The sequence below is a fragment of the Solanum verrucosum genome, unplaced genomic scaffold (genome assembly GCF_900185275.1).
Source record: "Solanum verrucosum unplaced genomic scaffold, falcon-dt-bn FXZP01000064.1, whole genome shotgun sequence".
Taxonomy (NCBI): domain Eukaryota; kingdom Viridiplantae; phylum Streptophyta; class Magnoliopsida; order Solanales; family Solanaceae; genus Solanum; species Solanum verrucosum.
The window spans coordinates 3,001,205-3,021,231 of NW_026020144.1; the positions used below are offsets into that span (position 1 = coordinate 3,001,205).

General features: G+C 31.6%; 1 protein-coding gene across 1 annotated transcript; it reads right to left on the reverse strand.

The window, feature by feature from the left end:
- Positions 1-12,842: 12,842 nt before the first annotated feature.
- Positions 12,843-19,816, reverse strand: LOC125827826 (putative B3 domain-containing protein Os03g0621600). The gene is made up of 6 exons (XM_049507173.1): positions 19,602-19,816; positions 17,035-17,626; positions 16,443-16,576; positions 14,977-15,442; positions 14,717-14,886; positions 12,843-13,209 (listed from the first exon to the last, which is right to left on the reverse strand). Exons 1-6 carry the CDS (start codon positions 19,665-19,667, stop codon positions 12,895-12,897), a joined length of 1,743 nt encoding a protein of 580 aa, XP_049363130.1. The 5' UTR covers positions 19,668-19,816; the 3' UTR covers positions 12,843-12,894.
- Positions 19,817-20,027: the final 211 nt, after the last annotated feature.

The window sequence follows — 20,027 nt, forward strand, 5'->3', positions numbered from 1 at the left end:
GTCTTGTATCAACAAAGATAATGTATAAGAATGTGATGTATCAGATGTTGAGTGACGTATTCGAAACCGGAACACAATGTATCGGGACGTTGGGTGATGTATCCGAAATCCTTAAATTTTAATAAACTTTGGGTAAATTACAGAAATCACATACTTTTAAAGCAAAATTATAATCTATCCCTTAAAAGTTTATAATTACAGAAATCCCTCAAATGGATACAATAATATAAGCGTTGATACATTAATCTGATGTGCGAGATACAATAATATAAGCGCTGATACATTAATCTGATGCGTGAGATACATAAATCGTTAAGTAAAATACATTATATTTTATACATGATACACTAATCTGATGTACATTTTATACATGATACACTAATCTGATGCGCGAGATACACTAATCTGATGCGCGAAAATGAGGGATTTTGGAGATTTGTAAAACTTATAGAGGATAATGGTAATAAGTAAACTAAAATGTGAGATTTTTGTAATTTTTCCATAAATTTTTGTAATTTGAAAAGTGGCCCAATAACACGTAAAAAGACCCATCTCACTATACGCATATGATTTTCCCCATCCAATATTACTTCTATACTGATTGTTTTTTTCTTCTTCTAATTTTTATGTGCTATTATGCAATTGAATGAAATTGTAAGTTTGTTCAGCTATCTATATATTCCTTGGTTTCAATTTATTAGTCTGATTTGATATGGACTTTAAGAAAAACAATTTTTTTTTTTGAATTTCGTGATATTAAACATGTCAGTGAAAAGTTAAACAAAAGAGCTGCCAAAAAAAGGAAAGAGACATTCTTTTAGGAAAGGACTAAAAAGGAGAGTAAGACAAATAAATTGAAACGGAGGAAGTATTTGATAATGTTAAGCTGGGATATAACTATCTAATTCCAGATTAGTCTAGAGTTGATTTGTTGAGTGTTAAACACATCTTTCTGTCAATACACTCTTATTTGTAAAGTAATTGGTTATGTTTAATTCTTATTTGTTTTTCTATTTATCCAACAAACATTTTTTGCTTATAAAGAGCTAAGCTCAAGGATTATGGCATTGTGGTGGGAAATTATTTTTTGTCTTAATTATTTATTTAGGTCCATTAGCAATACTAGATGCATTGAGAATGTATCAGGATATTCCCATGTTTAGATTTTTGGTCTACTTCTCAAACTTGAGTGCTTGAATAGGATTTCTTTTGGAATGATGTTGGAGTGAGCTGTTCTAATATATTCATTTTTGTATAATATTTTCTTTTTATGGCTATTTATTCTCCATGTTGTCAAAATATGTGTCACTTTTATATTCATTTATAACACTATTCCATACATGGAAGGGAGGAGTTATGACAATATCACAACTTTGAACCTTAGTTTGGAATAATGCTCCGCACCTTGCTGTTGTTACGGATTTTTGCATATATGCTCCGCACTGCTTTGCTATTAATTAGCTGTCATATTTTTCTTTTTAATTACGGCTTGATTTGTTTGAGCCGGTAGTCTTTCAAAAATAATTTTTCTATCTCGGAGAGGTAGTGGTAAGACCGGCGTGTACTCCTCCTGTCTTTAGACTCCACTTTATAGAATTTCACTGAAGTTGTTGTTGTTGTGTGTAATTCTTAATATGACACACACATAACATCGATAAAAACAACAATTCTAGAAATGTTTGAGAGGTTAGAAATTTATTGAATTTTACTAATACAATATCGGTTGGCTACTAGCTAATTTGTGGGGCAGTGGTTTGTTTGTTGCTATTGTTTAGGAGTCAAATGAGTTATTTTGTTTCCTAGGCCACAACAGGATTAGTGGAGTCAGTTTAAATCAGAATAATTAGGAGTAATAGATCTACTATTCTGTCAGTAGTAGTTTTTATCTATTTAAGGACTTGTAATTAAGAAATAAAGAGCACTTCTATTTGCTTTTATCAATGTTACTATAGGGGAGATGAAGTCTCCAATCTCTGATAGATGAGTGATATTCCATTCATAAATATATTTACGTTATATTTGTCCTTACTGTCCATTACTTCAATTGAAAAATTAGCCTTGTGCCTTGATTTTTGACTTGCTTAGATTTGATGCATATACGTAATACACACATTGTGTACATTCTTGAGTTTCTTTGATGAAATTGTTTTCATAAGAATGAAATATACCCGTACATCTTCTCACTACTGCTCTATTCATCATTGTTAACATTACAAAATACAAATAAAAACAAAAATTAGAACAAAGAGTTGGCATTGCCACTTGCTTCAGCAATTCATGCCTCAAGGGAATGGGCGTTCACAAATTTTATCCACTCATTCTTGAGGAATAATGTATCGCCAATTTTGGTCAATTCTACCTTCCAAGCTGAAGCACTTGGACCCATAAGACTTACATAAGCTTCTACCTTATTCATCAAACTTTTAGCAATTTTCTGGGGTATGACTTGCTATTTCATCATTCCTAATTAACATTCACATTTTATGTACAACAAGAAGACTAGCTAAGATCACACAAATTAAAGATGTATCTTCATTATCTCTACGAGCAACGTTGAACACGCATACATAATATACATAATGACACTGAGATTCAATTAAAGAAGGAAGGCTTACTTTTGATTTCCCTAGACCGCATATTGACATTAGCTCGACGAGGACCCCGTGCTCTAGATGTTGTAGCCGATGCAAGCTTATTGTTCCTTCTTTTAGTCACCACATAATCATCATCTGAATTTGATGAATTGGTAGTGTGCGCAGAAACTGGAGTTGATGCCTTAGATTTGTTTGTTGCAGGGGCCTCATACTCACGTGAAAAAGATTTACTATTGTGCGATGTTGGAGTCAATGCCTTATATTTGTTTGTTGGTGGGGCCTCACGCTCCTCACATGAAAAAGATTTACCAGTGTGTGATGTTGGAATCCATGCATGATTAGATTTCTTTTTCGCAGCAGCCTCAGACACACCATTTGTTGTATCGTTATTTACTGCTATAGACCTCTTTGTCCTGCTTCCACTAGCAACATCAGTGTGCTCACATTTTTGCTTAGAATGTATCGCTAGTTGCAGTCAATTCTACCTTCCAAGTTGAACCACTTGGACCTGTAAGACTAACATAAGCTTCTAGCTTATTCCCCAAGCTTTTAGCAATTTTCTGGGGTAGGAACTGCAATTTCATCAATCCTCGTCAAGATGCACATTTTATGTATAACAAGAAAACTAGCTAAGATAAAAAAAATAAATCCAAATAACTATCGATTATGTGGATGAGCAATTATAATCTATTAATATCCTTAATATGTTTATTTTTTACCCTTACATAAGTGTAATTAACATAATATCAAACTATAATTTATAATTGAATTTTATAAAATTTCATTATTGTCTATTTTGGTAAATTAAATAGTCAAAGTAAAATTATAAACAAATATAATTTTTTGAGTCTTTAAATTATTTGTCCTATTTTATGGTATTTCCTTGAAATTATTAAATTGCTTCAAGACGTCACCACTATTCATTCCTCTTATTTTTGTCCATTCTCTTTCTTTCATGATATTCTTAAACAATAATTTATTTGTCCATTAATTTTTATTTTTATTTCTTGCCCCCATTATAATATTTAAGTTGTAAAATTAAAGTACACTAATATTTAAGTTATAAAATTAAAGTACACTATTATATATATATATATATATATATATACACATAATTTATGAATTCTTTTTAATATATTATATATTTTTCAACAAAGATCATTTATAATCCAATAATATTTAAATAGCGTATTAAAAATTCAAAGAAAATTCAACCTAATTTCCAACCCTAATCTCAACTAAGACATTTTCATTTTCGCCGCTTTTATTTTATTGGTTTTGATGATTGACTTTTTCTAGGAAAGGAAAATGGGAGCTTCAAATCGAATTGAATAAACTTATCAGTCCATCTCTCAATTTTTCGTAAAAGTAGAAAGGAAGAATAAATTCATTACCAATAGGAGATCATCCACACAACAAGCCTCATCAAAAATTTAAAAGAGCTTAGTCACTTACAAGTTTTGATCAAAAGCTCCAGAAAGAATTTGAAAAAATTGGATCATTTGAAATTGCATCCAATACATGTACTCTTTCCATTTTCTGCAGTTGTTACAGTCACTCCTCATTCTGCTAAAGGAAAAAGATTTGAGGGGAAAAAACAAATACAAGAGTTATTCTTTTTCAAATATTTTTATTAATGTATTAGAAATAGAATTGAAACGAAGAAATTTTTTTGAAAAAACACAATCCTTTTGAAGAATAAAATATTTTTAATTAATTTATTAAGAATTCACTTGATTATAGGTTTGTTGATTATAAACACAAGAAATAGAGACACTTGAATTCTTGAGCGTATTAACGGCACTACAATTGAAAGCAGCAAAAAATGTATTAGGGTTGAAAATGACAATAGATTTTATACTCTTTTCAGATTTTTGTTGACCATTTAATATTTTATATTTAGTGGTGTATTTATCTGTATTTGTGTGACGTAAGCATCTATAAATGAGAAAACACTAATTATAAGAATCTTTTCATTTTCAAAATTTGAGTTCAAAAAATATAATTAATAATAGAGAGTTCATCAATGTCCCTATATTTTTTAGTGAATTTTCATTGATCATTCATCATTGTCGTTTGTCATGCATTGTTTTATGTTATGCTTTAAAAATATTTTAAATTATTAATTATTTTAGGAAAAAATGATGAATATACCCTAAACTACATATCAAATATGGTATATGAATACCTTCTTTTATACTGTTTGGACGCTAGAGTCCCTATCGTTCAAAAGTAGAGCATTTGTGTCCTTTACTCTAATGGAAGGACACATGTCTCGACCTTAAAGGTCTATTCGAAATTTATTTAATTTTTATCAATAATTAAAAAAAAAAACACCCCTAATTAAAAATTCACCCAAATAACTTAAACTCATCCCCAAATTATAACACAAATCCCCCTACAGTAAATTAGTAACACAATCAAGAAACCAAATCAACGTTTTTTTTTTCAAACCAAAGGAATCAATGTAAAAACTCACCTAAGATTCATCCACCACAAAAATGGTCAACATCCATTATTGTATTCACAATCTTTGCGTAATATTCCTTCTTACACTAATTTCCACTAACCCCACTTCCTCATTTAAGCCTAAATCATCAAACCCACATTCAAATTTGGTTCATTTTGATGAAATCTTGTCTAAGCTACCTCGATTAGCTTACTCGATTTCAAGTACTACAATCGACGGTCTAAAGATGAAACGATTCCAGCTAATTCCTCTCTATAGGTCATTAGTTTTTATACCCTGAATTGAATTTTACTTCTTTCATTAATCATTCCTTCCTTTTTGTGCATCTTTTTTGTCCTTAACATTTCTTGATGTAACTAAAAGTGACAGTTTTGATCCATATCAGGTAATTTTCTCTCTCAATGGGTTTGCTGGCATTGTTCTTATGTCTCCTTTGTCATGAATTCTTTATATAATTCATATTTATTGAGTCTCAGCTTAGAAGAGGTTTAGGGTTCTACTCTAGTTAACTACAATTTTTAAACTTGATTACCAAAAATAAAAGAAAGTTGACATTGAGGTTCTTCCTTTTGAATGTTGATTTTCAATAATGGAAACTTATCGAGTATTTGGGCCAACAAACAACAAAGTGTGGCTTTTAAAACATTAAATGCCACAACATCCAAGGGTGTGGCCTAGTGGTCAATGATGTGGTTGAGAACCCTGGGGTCTCAGATTTCTAACTTAGCAGAGACAGAAAACTCAAAGTGATTTTTCTCATATGTCCTAGTGTTGATGGACAGAGTTACCTGGTACCTATTGTCGGTGGGAGGTGACAAAACTAATGCCCTTTCACCGCTTCTAAGTCCTATTCTTTCAAAAATAGTCGATGTCATTCTATGACAGCAAGATATGGGGGACACATTCGAGAAATTGGTGACATGAAAGGCTTGGTATTCATATAGTGTCACAAAGAAGTGAAGACAAAGAGTCAAGGACTAGTATGCACACTAATGCAAAAAGAGGTCCTAAATTAGCCAAATGGTTGCTCTGAATCATGTTTGAGCACGTTTTCTGTCAATGTATAGCATTAGCAAGGACACATTAAGAGATAAGACAACTAGCTGAACTAAAAAAGTTTGGACACGCATACATCAAATGCTTTAAGGAGATTATCGATAAAAAAGTTTCTCCAACCACCGGTTAGTGCACCACCATGATCTGTGAGAGTGTATGTTGCCAACCACGTGATCTCATCATACCGAAGAATCACATATTGGCTCTTGCGAGGGAGAAAGAGCCTTGCCCACTCTGACTATCGGCGGATCCAAAATTTTTATATTGTAGATGCTCAATTAATTTTAGTTTAAAATTGATATATAAAATGGCTTAATTAATATATTTAAATAAATGATTAGATATTATAAACAAATAATAGTGTTTATTATAAAAAGCCATAACCCAAACATACGTCCGCCGCTGACTCTGAAGGAACTGTAAGTCAATTGATCCCACAGAAAAATAACACAATTAAGTTAAATTTCTGGTGTTCTTTTATTCTCTATGAAAACATAAATTTAGAGATAAAGGATTTTCCACTGCATAACCACTACATAATTGTTTGGTGTTGCAGCAGCGTTTGCCAATTCTAATACTCTTTGCTTCTTAGATGCATCCCCACCAGTTTTAGTACTCAAAGTCATTAAATCATGAATAGTTGCACCACTCAACTCGATAAAATAACAACTTAGAGAAAATCTAGGTAATAGGAAAACCTAACTACAATCCTAAAGATAAGAAAGTTGATAAGTACACAATTAATATAATTAAACTGAATGAAAAAAGTTCTACAAATGACAAGAGTCCTAGATATCTGCTACCCTTATTACCCCCCGCAAGTTGGCGTCGAGGTCTACTACGCCCAACTTGGAGAAATGGTTACTGAAAAGAGCAAGCGGAAGGGGCTTTGTGAGAAGATCTGCAACTTGATAAGTAGTCTATAGATGGGTAATTTCAAGCTATTTGCATTCAACCTGCTCACGGACAAAATAGAAGTCGATGGCAGAATGAAGAGTGACTGTAAGAACGGTAGAGAGTGGAAAGAGCAAACGTACTCGACACAATTTGTAATCTTTCAATTTTTTCATATTCTTTTTGGAGTTTTTGATAAACAACTTGTAAGTGACAGATTCTTTAATTTTTTTTATGAGGCTTGTTATGTGGATGAAATTTTGCGAAATCTAAATTCTCTTTGATTTTTAAAAAAAAAAAATGATTTTCAAATTATATTTTCTGAAAAGCATGGCACTTAACCTTTCTGACTAATTGTACTTTTAAAATCATAATTGTGGTATGCAATTCGTTAAAAAATAGAGATCTTTTATTGGTAATGAAACTATGCTTCCATTCTCCTTTTACGAAAAATGAAGCGATGAATTAATAAATTTATTGAATTTGATCTAAAGTACCTATTTTCCTTTCATAGAAAAATTCAATTGTCAAAATCAATTAAAAAACGGCAAAAACGAAAAATAACTCAACTAAGATCAGGGTTGGAAATTAGGTTAAGTTTTTTGGGTTTTTATTTCCTTGCTTAAATTTAAATTATGAAAAAAAATTGAAAAATATATAAGACATTTTAAAAAGTTTCACAAATTTTTATATAGAAGAGTGAAGCCAACCAGGACGACCAGGGGTATAAAAGTAATTTTACCTCTAGGTTTATAGCTCTAGAACCATCAGCTTATACTAATGGGGACATTCTAGATATTTTGCTGTACCTACGTGGCAACCTATCATCCACACATTATTCTACTTATTATATAAGAGGGAGTTAATAATGTCCCATCATAAACTTCCTATATAATAATATAATATAATAAATCATTTTTTCTACTATATAATATATAATATATATATTTATTTTTCTACTATATAATAAAATGGAGTTTATATAATATATAATATAATATATACATAAACTCCCTTTTATTATATAGTAGAAATAAATAATATATATGTATATATAATATAATCTAATAAATAATTTATAAATGACTTAAAATATTTAATATTTAAAAGATATATAATAAAATAGGTTGACTCTCAAAATTCTATCCGGGTCACATATATTGGGACAGAAAAAATAACATATATCATTTTAAAATTACCAAAAAAGTATTATAAATAATAATAATTAACAACTTAAAACATCTGAAAGACATTTTAAATGGGTTAATTTTATAATTTTATCCATATCACATAAATTAGGACATAGTGACCAGCAATGTAGGTTATTTGAAAGTTACATAAAAATATTATAAATCACAATAATTAATAGCTTAAAACTTTTTTTTTTTAAATGCAAATTTGGAGGACTCTTCAAATTTCATTTGTCTCACATAAATTGAGACAACAAAAATAACATATATTGCGTCCATTTAATTTATTTGTCTTAATTTTTTTTATATTTAAAAATTGCGTAAAAATTCTATAAATCATGATAATTGACAACATAAAATATGTTTTGAAAAAGATACAAAAAATTGCACTGATTCTTGAAGTTAATCTATCGTAAAAATACTATAAATCATGATAATTGACAACATAAAATATTTTTTTTAAAAATACATATAAAAATTTCGATTGATTCTTGAAATTAATCTATCGTTAAAATTTATGTATAAAATACAATAAATCGTGATAATTGACAACTTAAAATATTTATTAAGAAAACACAAAAAAAAAAATTGACTGATTCTTAAAATTAATCTATCAATGTCACATAAAATGAGATAAAAGTAGTAATATGTATTATAAATCTTAACAATTAACAACATTTGATTGACTCTTGAAATTTTATCTATGCTACATACAATGAGACACGCGGAGTAATATATATTAAGTATTTAAAAATTATGTACAACCATATTGCTTTCTGTAGGCTTCGAATTATCGTGGTCATTTTTTTAAGCTGATATAAGTTTTGTACATTTTCTATTTTTTTAATATTATAAATTGCAATAATTAATAATTTCAAATATTTTTAAAAATATATTAAAAATTGAGTTGGTTTCGAGAATTTTATTTATACTATATAAAATGGGAGAAAGGAAGCAACATATATCATTTACAAATGACTTAAAAGCATTAAAAATTATAATAATTACCAATTTAAAATATTTAAAAGCTATATAATAAAATAGGTTCACTCTCAGAATTCTATCAGGCTCACATATATTGGGACAGAAAAAATAACACATATCATTTTAAAATTACCAAAAAAGTATTATAAATAATAATAATTAACAACTTAAAATATCTGAAACACATTTTAAAAGGGTTAATTTTGTAATTTTATTCATATCACATAAATTATGACAAAGTGACCAGTATTGTTGGTTATTTGAAAGTTATATAAAAATATTATAAATCACAATAATTAATAACTTAAAACATTTTTTAAAAAAAAATTAAAATTTGGATGACTCTCCAAATTTTATTTGTGTCACATAAATTGAGACAACAAAAATAACATATATTGGGTCCATTTTAATTTATTTGTCTTATTTTTTTTTGGGTTTTTTATATTTAAAAAATGCATAAAAATACTATAAATCATGATAATTGACAACATAAAATATGTTTTGAAAAAAATACAAAAAATTCCACTCATTCTTTAAGTGAATCTATCGTAAAAATACTATAAATCATGATAATTGACAACATAAAATATTTCAAAAATGTTGTATGTGGGTAGTCTTATTGTGCCTTGAATAACGTCAAAGAAAATACAGGTTTGTGATAAAAAAACTTATTCCTTTATCCACGCAAACAATCGCTTCAAAAACTCCGTTATTAGCCCCAAAACATACCATTTATATTATTGGGCCCGTGCATAGCACGGGCAACATTATCTAGTATATATACACACACGCTAGTGTACGAACGTGCGTTGCACGTTACTGTGCTTGTAAGGTATTAAAATTATAAGGGATAATTGTATAGAATGACAAACTTTTTATCTAAAATAAATGGAGTAGCTACTGTTTGATTTAATTGCTCCCCGTAGCAAACGTTTGCCAGTCGCCTCTCTCCCTCCAAATTCTCACTCACCACTCTCCCTTTCTCGCTTCCTCCCTCTGTGCTCGCCTCTCTCGCTTTATACAACAGAATTGTATAAATTGTGTTTCTGTTTGTATAAAGCGAGAGAAAATTGTATATACACATGCAAATATATATATATATATATTCATCCTATACACTTATAATTATACAATAAAAATATTTCCCTGCCCAATTCTGTTTTGCCTTTCTCTCTTTCTCGTTTTATACAAACACAGATTATACAATATAATGTAGTAAAATTTATGTTTGTATAAAGCGAAAGAAAATTGTATATACACATGCAAATACATATATATTCGTCTTATACACTTATAATTATACAATACAAATATTTCTCTGCACAATTCTCTTTTGTCTTTCTCTCATTCTCGTTTTATACAAACACAGATTATACAAATATAATGTATAATTTATGTTTGTATAAAGCGAAAGAGAGAGCGATTTTTTATATACAAATATTTTTGTCAACGATTTATACAAATGAGATGCTAACAACAATTTATACAAATGGTCTGCCAGCGAAATTATACAAATCTGAAGAGGAGCCAATGAATTATACAATTGCTTCTTTTTGTATATATGTATAGCGAAATAGACATAGCTTTCAATTGTATATGTATAGCGAATTATACATATATATGTTTGCTATGGAACGCAATTATGCAAACTTTGCTATAGCATACAAATATGATTTTTTTGTTTGCTATACGTGAAAGTTGTAAATAGTAATCTATTTTAAATTTGTATACAAACAAACAATTCAATTATGAAAAGTTTTGGTAATGTAATTATTATTCATCATAATAATTCAATTCTAAATGCAGGTTGCACAAAGAATAATTTGCAAATAAACTTACCACATTGTGTACTTTAACTTTACAACTTAAATATATAATAGGAGAAAGAAACTAAAATTAAAATTAACGGGTAAACAAATTATTATTTGAGAATATCGGGAAAGAAAGAGAAGAAACAAAGACCAAGAGGAATGAATAGTGGTAACGTCTTGAAACATTCAATGATTTCGAGGAAACACCATATAATAGAACGAAGAATTTATAATCTCAAAAAATTATATTTGTTTATAATTTTATTTTGACAACTTAATTTATCAGAATGGCCAATAATGAAAATTTTAAAAATTCAATTATAAATTTAACATTAAAAAATATTTTCTACTCACCAACCAAACATGAAAAAATAAGTTAGAAATCCATTTGTTTTCCAAGAAAACATTTTCCTTCCTACCAAACACACCTTAAGTTTTTCAATTTTTCAATACCTACTATTACCCTTAACATTAGCTCATACAAAAATTTGAAAAATACTCACAAAATTGAAATTTTGGGGTAGGAATGTGAAAAACAAAAAGGACTAGAGGTGGTGTTGGTTTGCAACAAAATAAGGAAATTTTGAGAAAATATTTGGGGGTGGGACAGTGATGTAGGGGCATTAAGAAGAAGAAGCGGGTTAAAATGGTGGGTGGATCCAATGGAGAAGGAAAGAAGAAATTTGGTTGGGTTGGGTTGGGTTGGGTGGGAGGAGGGGGATGGCGTGTTGAAGCTTTGAAGAAGACGACTTCTTTTTTTGGCATTTTTCATTTATTTTTAAAAAAATCATGTCTTTAATATAAAATATTATACTCACTCGCTTTAAAACACATGAAATCACGCATTATTCCAAATCAGCAATATTAGAGCCACATGTGTTCAATCAATGGTCAAAGGTGTTTACAATATTGTATTTCAATAAAGTTTAAGAGTTCTGTTGACAAAGTCGCAAGTACAAGAATCCAATTTACAAACGGAACCAAGTACAAGAGCCTCTCATGTCGTTCCGCCTTTATAAAATATTTTTTTCTCCATAAAAGGAACTTTTTAAAGTTAAGTTATATTTAATTATAGAAAAATCATATTCCTTCTATGTACTTTTATTCGTTCACTATACTAAAAATAAGGTGTGATCCAGTAGAGTGAAACTTTAATTTCTCATTCTAGAATATGTTCTGTCTGATTACTGTTTATACATATACAGACCAAACAGCAGATGTTTCAGGACAATTGAACTAAAACACAGAGACTTATTTACAAAGAGAAATCTATAACACGAAGAAAATAAGAAGCTTTTCTGGCAGTACTTATACAACACAAAGTCTGAACAAGAGTGCTCAGACAATGCCAACAGCAAAACATCTAAGCTACTGAAAGCATATGTCCAACCTAGTCAAATGTTTGATAATCTACTTTTAAGTACTTCTCCATAACATTGATGTGTGTTCCTTTCCAGATCCCATGTACTCAAGTTTCGTTATCTTCCAGCGAAATGTCAAGGCTGAAACTAAGAGTAGTTAGCCACCAGATGATGGAATTGAACAACAATGTCCTTATGTTGATATAAAGAAAGTACAGATACTGAAATAGTAAACGTCTTCAGGGAAAAGAAAAGAAAGAAACTGAAACAGTAAAGGGAAGGGAAATCATCATTTCATCATCCAATTAGCAGAAAATTGCAACTATATTTTTTAGGTCAGCACCATAACTCCCTTCATATTTCAAAATTTTGTGGCGCTTTGTAATAGCGCTACGTAAGCAAACTGTAAAAAGGCATTTGACACTCTATCAAATGCGATGGGAACCATAATTATTAGAATAAAAAGAGAGCTTACCCCTCACCTTGTATTAGGCAAAAAGTAATCTTTCCTACAGTGTTTCACACCAAAGGTCTCTAGCTTGTCAAGGACGCAAGGATATCCGACTCTTTAGGAGTTATCCCATTTTGGTAATCTAAACCCTTCTTCCCAATTGCACATATATGTACACGCATTTCATATTTCCCAACGAGCTCAAATATGCAGATATCTCCCATATGGATGTCATTCTCTCGGACAAATGCCGACCATCCTCCGCAGAATGTGTGCAGCATTTGTACCTTTACAGTCGGAATTGAATTTACAGTCCAACATTCTCCCTTCAAGTTCTGAAGCACAATCTCCGTTCTGCAGTTTGGGAGGTGTTCCATTGAAAACCGACATGGAACTTTCTGTGAATGACGTAGAAGGCTCTAAGAACATGAATTTAAAGCAAAGAATAGCATGAGAAACGCCATAACATCCAACACCTTAAACTGGCCTAAGGAACAAGTATCAGCAGAAATGAAGAAAATGCCATAGGTGTAATCTATTCAAGACCAAAATAGTCAGTTAAGTGATGCTTTTACTTAATATTATGTTTTCTTTAATAAATGAAGCAGCTTTACTTATAGCACATCGAGATAGTATCAAAAGTACGCATGTTGATCCATACAACAGCTAGACTCACACATTTAATCTTTACAAATAACCAGTTAAACCAGTTGAATTTCCTTCTTGAGCAATCTCGATTCAGTTTCATGCCAAGACTATTTATTTCAATTGTGCATTGTTCTTTTTTCGGGTCAAATACGTAAAATATTTAGTTCAAATTTTATTTATCTCTTTTTTAGATGCAATGATTATTCGTTCAAAGGTGTATTTCTTCTTTTCTTGGCCTTGATTGGAATATAATATCTTTAGCCAAATAAAAAATTTATAGTCAAAATATTGTTGTTCCATTTTATTTTATTTCTTATTTGTTACAGGATAGGCTCCGAAAAGATGATTTATATAATTAGTAAACTTAAAAAGGTAAAATATATATTTTATTCTAAAGAAAAGCCACATGGATTAAAAAAAATTATCCATGTAGCAGCGCGTGTGTCAGCGTTTAAGGGGATTGTGACAATCAAATTACCAAGTTGATGGGAGTAATTAAGCCAATGCCAAGTTTAGGTGTGCACCGAATAAGACTCGACAAGTTTAGGGGGGTCACCATCTATTTACTTTGATGTAAGCGCAATAGAATAGACACCACTAAATTTATAATTAACTTTATAGGTCACTGATGTAAAAACAAAAGGCATCACTAACAAGATTCACATCATTTACACGGATGTCTGGAGCACCTACAACCTACAATTGTCTTGACTTGGTTATATGCAAAGTCATAGATTAACACTTTGTATAGGGGCTGAGAGAAATACTCTCTTTTGTCAATCTGTTGCTTAACTATACCTCTTGTATATTTGCATCTACTTAATGCTTTTTTTAATGAAACATATTAATTACTTCATCAAAAAAAAAAAAAAAAAAGATTCACTCAGACAACAATTTTGTTTTGACTTGATTTAATGTTCTGTTAGAAGGCCCTTATCAAACATGAATTATCTGCTAGAAGGCAAAGAGGGGTCAAATACCAAACACATCAACTCTATAGAGAGACAAAACTAGGCTTCAAGTCCAGTGGGAATTTAGTTTCTACCTATGAAATAATTTTTAAGTTGGGAAATAATGTTTTGACATATATTAAACATTTGAGAAAAAATGAACAAGCTCCAATAGAAAATATTGAAAAGGAAAAATATTTCGAAGATGATCATGAATGTTTGGAATCCATATTATGCAACCAGATGGAATGGAAAAGGTTGGGACAATAACAATAAATAAAAAGATAAAACATGTAAAAGAACTCACCAAGGTGTAAGAGCCACTAATGTTGAATTTTTTCATGAGTCGCACGAAATGAGGGAAATTGGAAATGAAAGATTCAGCAGCTAATTTCTCTTCAGGTACTGATTTCATGGACATACAACTCTTGGTGAAAGAACCCTGTTTATCTTGAGAACTAGTAGGTTTCCTGATTGCTGTTCGATCACGATAGTTGAAAGGATTCAATACAAATTCAGTGTGAGGACGGACAGCTAAAATAAGTTAGTTAATTGTCCTTAAATTACCTGAATCTCCACTGCTAATCTTTGACTGAGAATGGACCTGATGATTCTTCAACATATTACCATGTTTCTCTTTGTCAGGAGCACATCCTTTTTTATCGTATGTCATAGCCTTCGCTTGATTAGAATTTGATCCCACTTTCCTGGACTTACATCCAGAATTTTTTGCATAATCAGTAACTAGTCCTTCATCAACTACCTTACTACTGTAATCACTTCCTTCCTTTTCCACCCTAAGAACACGCACACGCAATTCACACTTGCGGACAAGCTCAAAGATGCAGGTATCTCCCAAATCAATGTTATTGTCGCGAACAAAGGATAACCACCCTCCGCAAAAGGTATGTGATGTTTGTACTCTTGTAGTCGGGATTGAATTCACAGTCCAAGTTTTCCCTTTTAAATTATGAAGTAAAATCTTCACCTTGCAGTTGGGAAGGTGTTCCGTGGCAAATTGGTAAGGGATGTGCTGCCAAAGAAAATATGAAGGAGATCAACAAACCAAGTGATGCACATGCAGGAGTGGTGAAAGAAAAAATAACCTTGTCTAATCGTTGCAATATTACTCCAAACCAAACATCAAATAAAGGCAATGTCACCAGAGCGATTCATCTCCTAAGATGAAGTAAATCCACATGGAAAAGCACAGGCATACCATAAATCAATCACTAATGATACAGAAGACTACAAAGGCAACTGAATGCCACAACGCCCTGGCGGATAAGATTGTTGTAATATATACTCCCTCCATTTCAATTTGTTTCTCTTACTTTTTTTTGATAAAGGTGAAATTAAATGTTTGTCTTACTTTACTTTTTAGTCCGTTTCAAAAAGAATGCCCTTCCCCTTTTTGGAAACTCTTTAATTCTAACTTTCCAGCACGTTTAAGACCACAAGATTAAAGGGCATTTTGGTACATTCTACATGTCTTTGAATTAAAACCACAGGATTCAAAAGTTTCCTTTACTTATTAAACTCGGGCAAAGACCAGACAAACAAATTGGAACGGAGGGAATAGATAACAACAACATCAACCATATCAGGCAGGTTAAGGACAAATATGCAGTTAGTAAAACAAACAGAAACATCAGTAGGCAGCTCAGATATTGTTGGCAACAAAACTATAACAACCAAAACAACTTTACCATGCTGCACATAATCCTCAACCACAACATTCTTTAAAAAAATCTATGCAAAATTCTGATTGGTCAATAAAAATCAATTTCAATGCTATTTTTTTATGAGTTTAGCCAATTCATCATGAAAGGTAAAAGGGGATAAAGGAATCGTGTATTGATTATCTTGTAAATATAAGTTGTCATCCTCCATAAAAGCTCTTTTGATGCACTTATTGATAGTAAGATATGTTGAAGCAATGCATTACAGTAGCTAAGACTACTGTAAGATTTTGTAGTTCAGCAAGACATTTCAAGAAATGTTAGTTTAAAGTAAACAGAAGACCTACTCACCAGCGTGTATGAGCCACTGATGTTGAACCTCTTCATAACTTTAGTAAAGCTGGGGAAACTTGAGGTAAACAAGCGGGCAACCTTTTCTGCTTCCTCTACAGGCAACCACATGTCTTTCTCGGAGGAAGCATTGCCTGTTTTCATCTTTGCTTTAGATTCAAAATACCAGTTACTATTCCAAATCAATACTAAAAAATTTGTTATATAGTTATTTCTAACAGCTGAAATTTCATTGCCATTATGAAAACAACAAAAAATTTGGTTAGGAGAATTGCAGGGCAAAAATGTATACAAACACTTTGCACAGTAAGAAATATTACAAAGTTGTAAAGAATCAGGCAGCACATGAGAAAAGTATGTTCTGAACTTAAATATACAAATAAAAGTGTCGGCTCTCTAAACACGTAGATTTTCGCCGAGGCAGTTGCACAATTCAATGGGAAAAATTGGTGTTTACTAAATGTCTGTGCATGATTAAAATGAACTGTAACATCAAATTGGCTTGATTAAACTTATGGGCAATTCAAAGAACACTTCTCAAACTAGAAAAATTGAACTGAAAACAATAAAAATAAACAATATAACCATTCACCTGGATTGCTAAAGATTATCTTTGCTTGAGCTGGCACAGCAATGGTAACTTTACTGTTTAATGCATCTCCAGCATTCTCCATTTCATCCAGAAAACGAGCAGCATAATTTCTTCCTGCATATGAGCAAACTGCATCTTCTAGAGTGTACCCATCCTTGCTAGATGCAAGACAATGGGTATCCTGGCTACTTGTGCATTCGGAAGGAATCTCAGTGCTTCTCATTTTCTTCGGTACACCGTCAACAATGCAATCTAATAAAACGGAGTTCCCTCGGTCTCTTTTTTTCAGAGCAAGATTGTACAAGTCAGTTGCTCCTTGACTGCAGTCAGCGTTATAAGAAGCCTCCTTCTCACATGAACTCTCGTCAAATACTTGCACAGTGAAATGCAAATCACCATCATATCTGAAAACCAAAGAATCCCCTGTTTCAAGGCAGTGATCTTTAACAAATGAAACCCATCCATTGTGGAAGAATAAACTATCATCTTGCTGTATTAAGTCCACAGGCCAAGCATTTCCACTGGGACCCACCAAAACTGTTGGTCCGGAAGCTCTTCCTTCCATTTGTTTAATAAATTTTGATGGAATTTTCTGCAATATAGAAATCAAAACAATTAATAAACTTTGCAAGAGTTGATAACATAAAGTCCTTCAGAAGAGTTTGTTTTTAAAATAAAATAACTTCATTTTAAAATGCATAGGCAAGTCGTTCCAAGAGCAACGGTTACTGATCTCTGTTACAAAACTCTTTATATTGCCTTGAAATAACAATGTTGGCATGTTGCAAAAGTATCACACGCCTGATGTAGCTCATTCATATGGAGCCTGTACACACCTATGCAGGGCCCTAAGTAAATCCCCCCCTTATACTCTGAACGCTAAGATCTCAGTTTATAGCTTCTGAAGCTCGTTAAACTTAAACAATCAATGTACCATTTGTCTGATATGTAGCATATCAAATAATCATATCTCTATGACACAATTAAGGCTGGACACCGGAACGGGTTGTACCGGTACCATTCCGGTCCGTTCCGGTACCATTCCGGTCCGGTAGTATTCGGGACGGGATGGGATACATTGAACCGGTACACGGAACGGAACGGTACCATGATTTGGTACCGGTACCGGTACCGGTTCATTCCGGTTCCATTCCGGTCCGGTCCGGTACCGGTCCGGTCCCGGTAAATCATTTTTAATTAAAATAAAAAATAATATTTTTGTCATTATTTACTTTTATTAGCATTTCTTTTATGTTTATTTAATTTTTTTAAAATTACAAACTTAAGTTATTTAACTTACAAGTTATAAGTATAACTTAATAACTTATAAACTTCAAAAGATTCAAATCTTTAAAACTTATAACATAACTACATAAGCTCAAAAACTAAAAAAAAAAACTTTATTAAACTTAACTTACAAACTTATATACGTAAAAATTAAAAAAAAAATCTTTAAAATAAACTTAAGTAAAATTATTATAAATTTTAAAACTTAAATACTATAAACTAATATAACTTAGAAAAATAAAAAAACATTCGAATTTTCGTAATTCAAAATAACTCAAAAAAAATAATTATTTTTTGAAATAGCTATATGTGCCGTCCCGTTTATCCCATCCCGTTCCGTTCCGGTCCATTCCGGTTCTATCCCGGTATATAGTGGGACGGGACGGAACTGAGCCTCCATCTCGGTAGTTCCGGTCCAGTTCATCCCGGTACCAGTCAACAACCCGGTCAAACCGTCTCGTTCCGGTCCGGTACCGGTTCGTTCCGGTCCGGTGGTCCCATTCCGGTCCGGTGCCCAGCCTTAGACACAATTATTTACTAAGTGAAGCAAATGTAGCTCAAAGTACTAAAAAACAACTACTAAAACAGCCTAAATAAAACACAATCTCAATGCTGCATTCACTGTCATCATGCATTTGTTATAGTTTCACTAAAGTTTGTTGCTTTGATCCAAAAACAACATTCTTGGCCAATGAATAGTCCTTATAGTTACACTAAAGTTTGTTGCTTTGATCAAAAACAACATCATTGGCCAATGAGTAGTTTTTATAGTTACACTAAAGTTTGTTGCTTTGATGCAAAAACAACAATTTTAGCCAATGAATAGTCCTTATAGTTACACTAAAGTTTGTTGCTTTGATCCAAAAACAACATTCTTAGCAAATGAATAGTCCTTATAGTTACACTAAAGTTTGTTGCTTTGATAAAAAACAACATTCTTGGCCAATGATCAGTTTTTATAGTTACACTAAAGTTTGTTGCTTTGATGCAAAAACAACATTCCTAGCCAATGAATAGTCCTTATAGTTACACTAAAGTTAGTTGCTTAGATCCAAAAACAACATTCTTGGCCAACCCCTTTCTTCAAAACACTTTTGCTCATTTGTTACAATTAGCCCAAATGCAGTAAGAATAGCAACAAACCCAACACAGTAAAAAGATTTAAGTCTTTTTTTGACAGAATGATATATAGAGGAACAAAAAAGAAAAATTCAACAAACATGAATGTACCAACAAGTTGTGAAGCTAAGAGCAATATGGCAATGTGAAACAATACTTACCAATTTTTCAGAATTCATGGAAGGGTTAAAACCCACAAGAAAATGAGGCCTTCTTGCACCCAACATCTCTATTTCCTCTCTTTTTCACCTAAATTTTGAAGCTAAAACCCTAAAGAACCCCACAAAATTCCTTCAACCCCATTTTCTTAGAATCTGGGGATGTGAAATTAAGCAAGTAATCAAACACACAGCAATCAAAATTCAGAAAGCAAATGTTGAAAATCGAGAAAAAAAATGGAAAGTAATTGACTCGTAAAGAAGAAAGTTTCAGATGAAAATTAACAATTTCTGCACAGAGCAATGTGACCCGAGCGAGCTGGTGGGGATGGGTGGGCTGGGGTGGAGTGGGGTAAAGGAATTCCTGAAATACCCCGTGGGGTAAAGCGTGAGTTACACGTAGAACAGAATGAGGAAATCAAGGCGCGT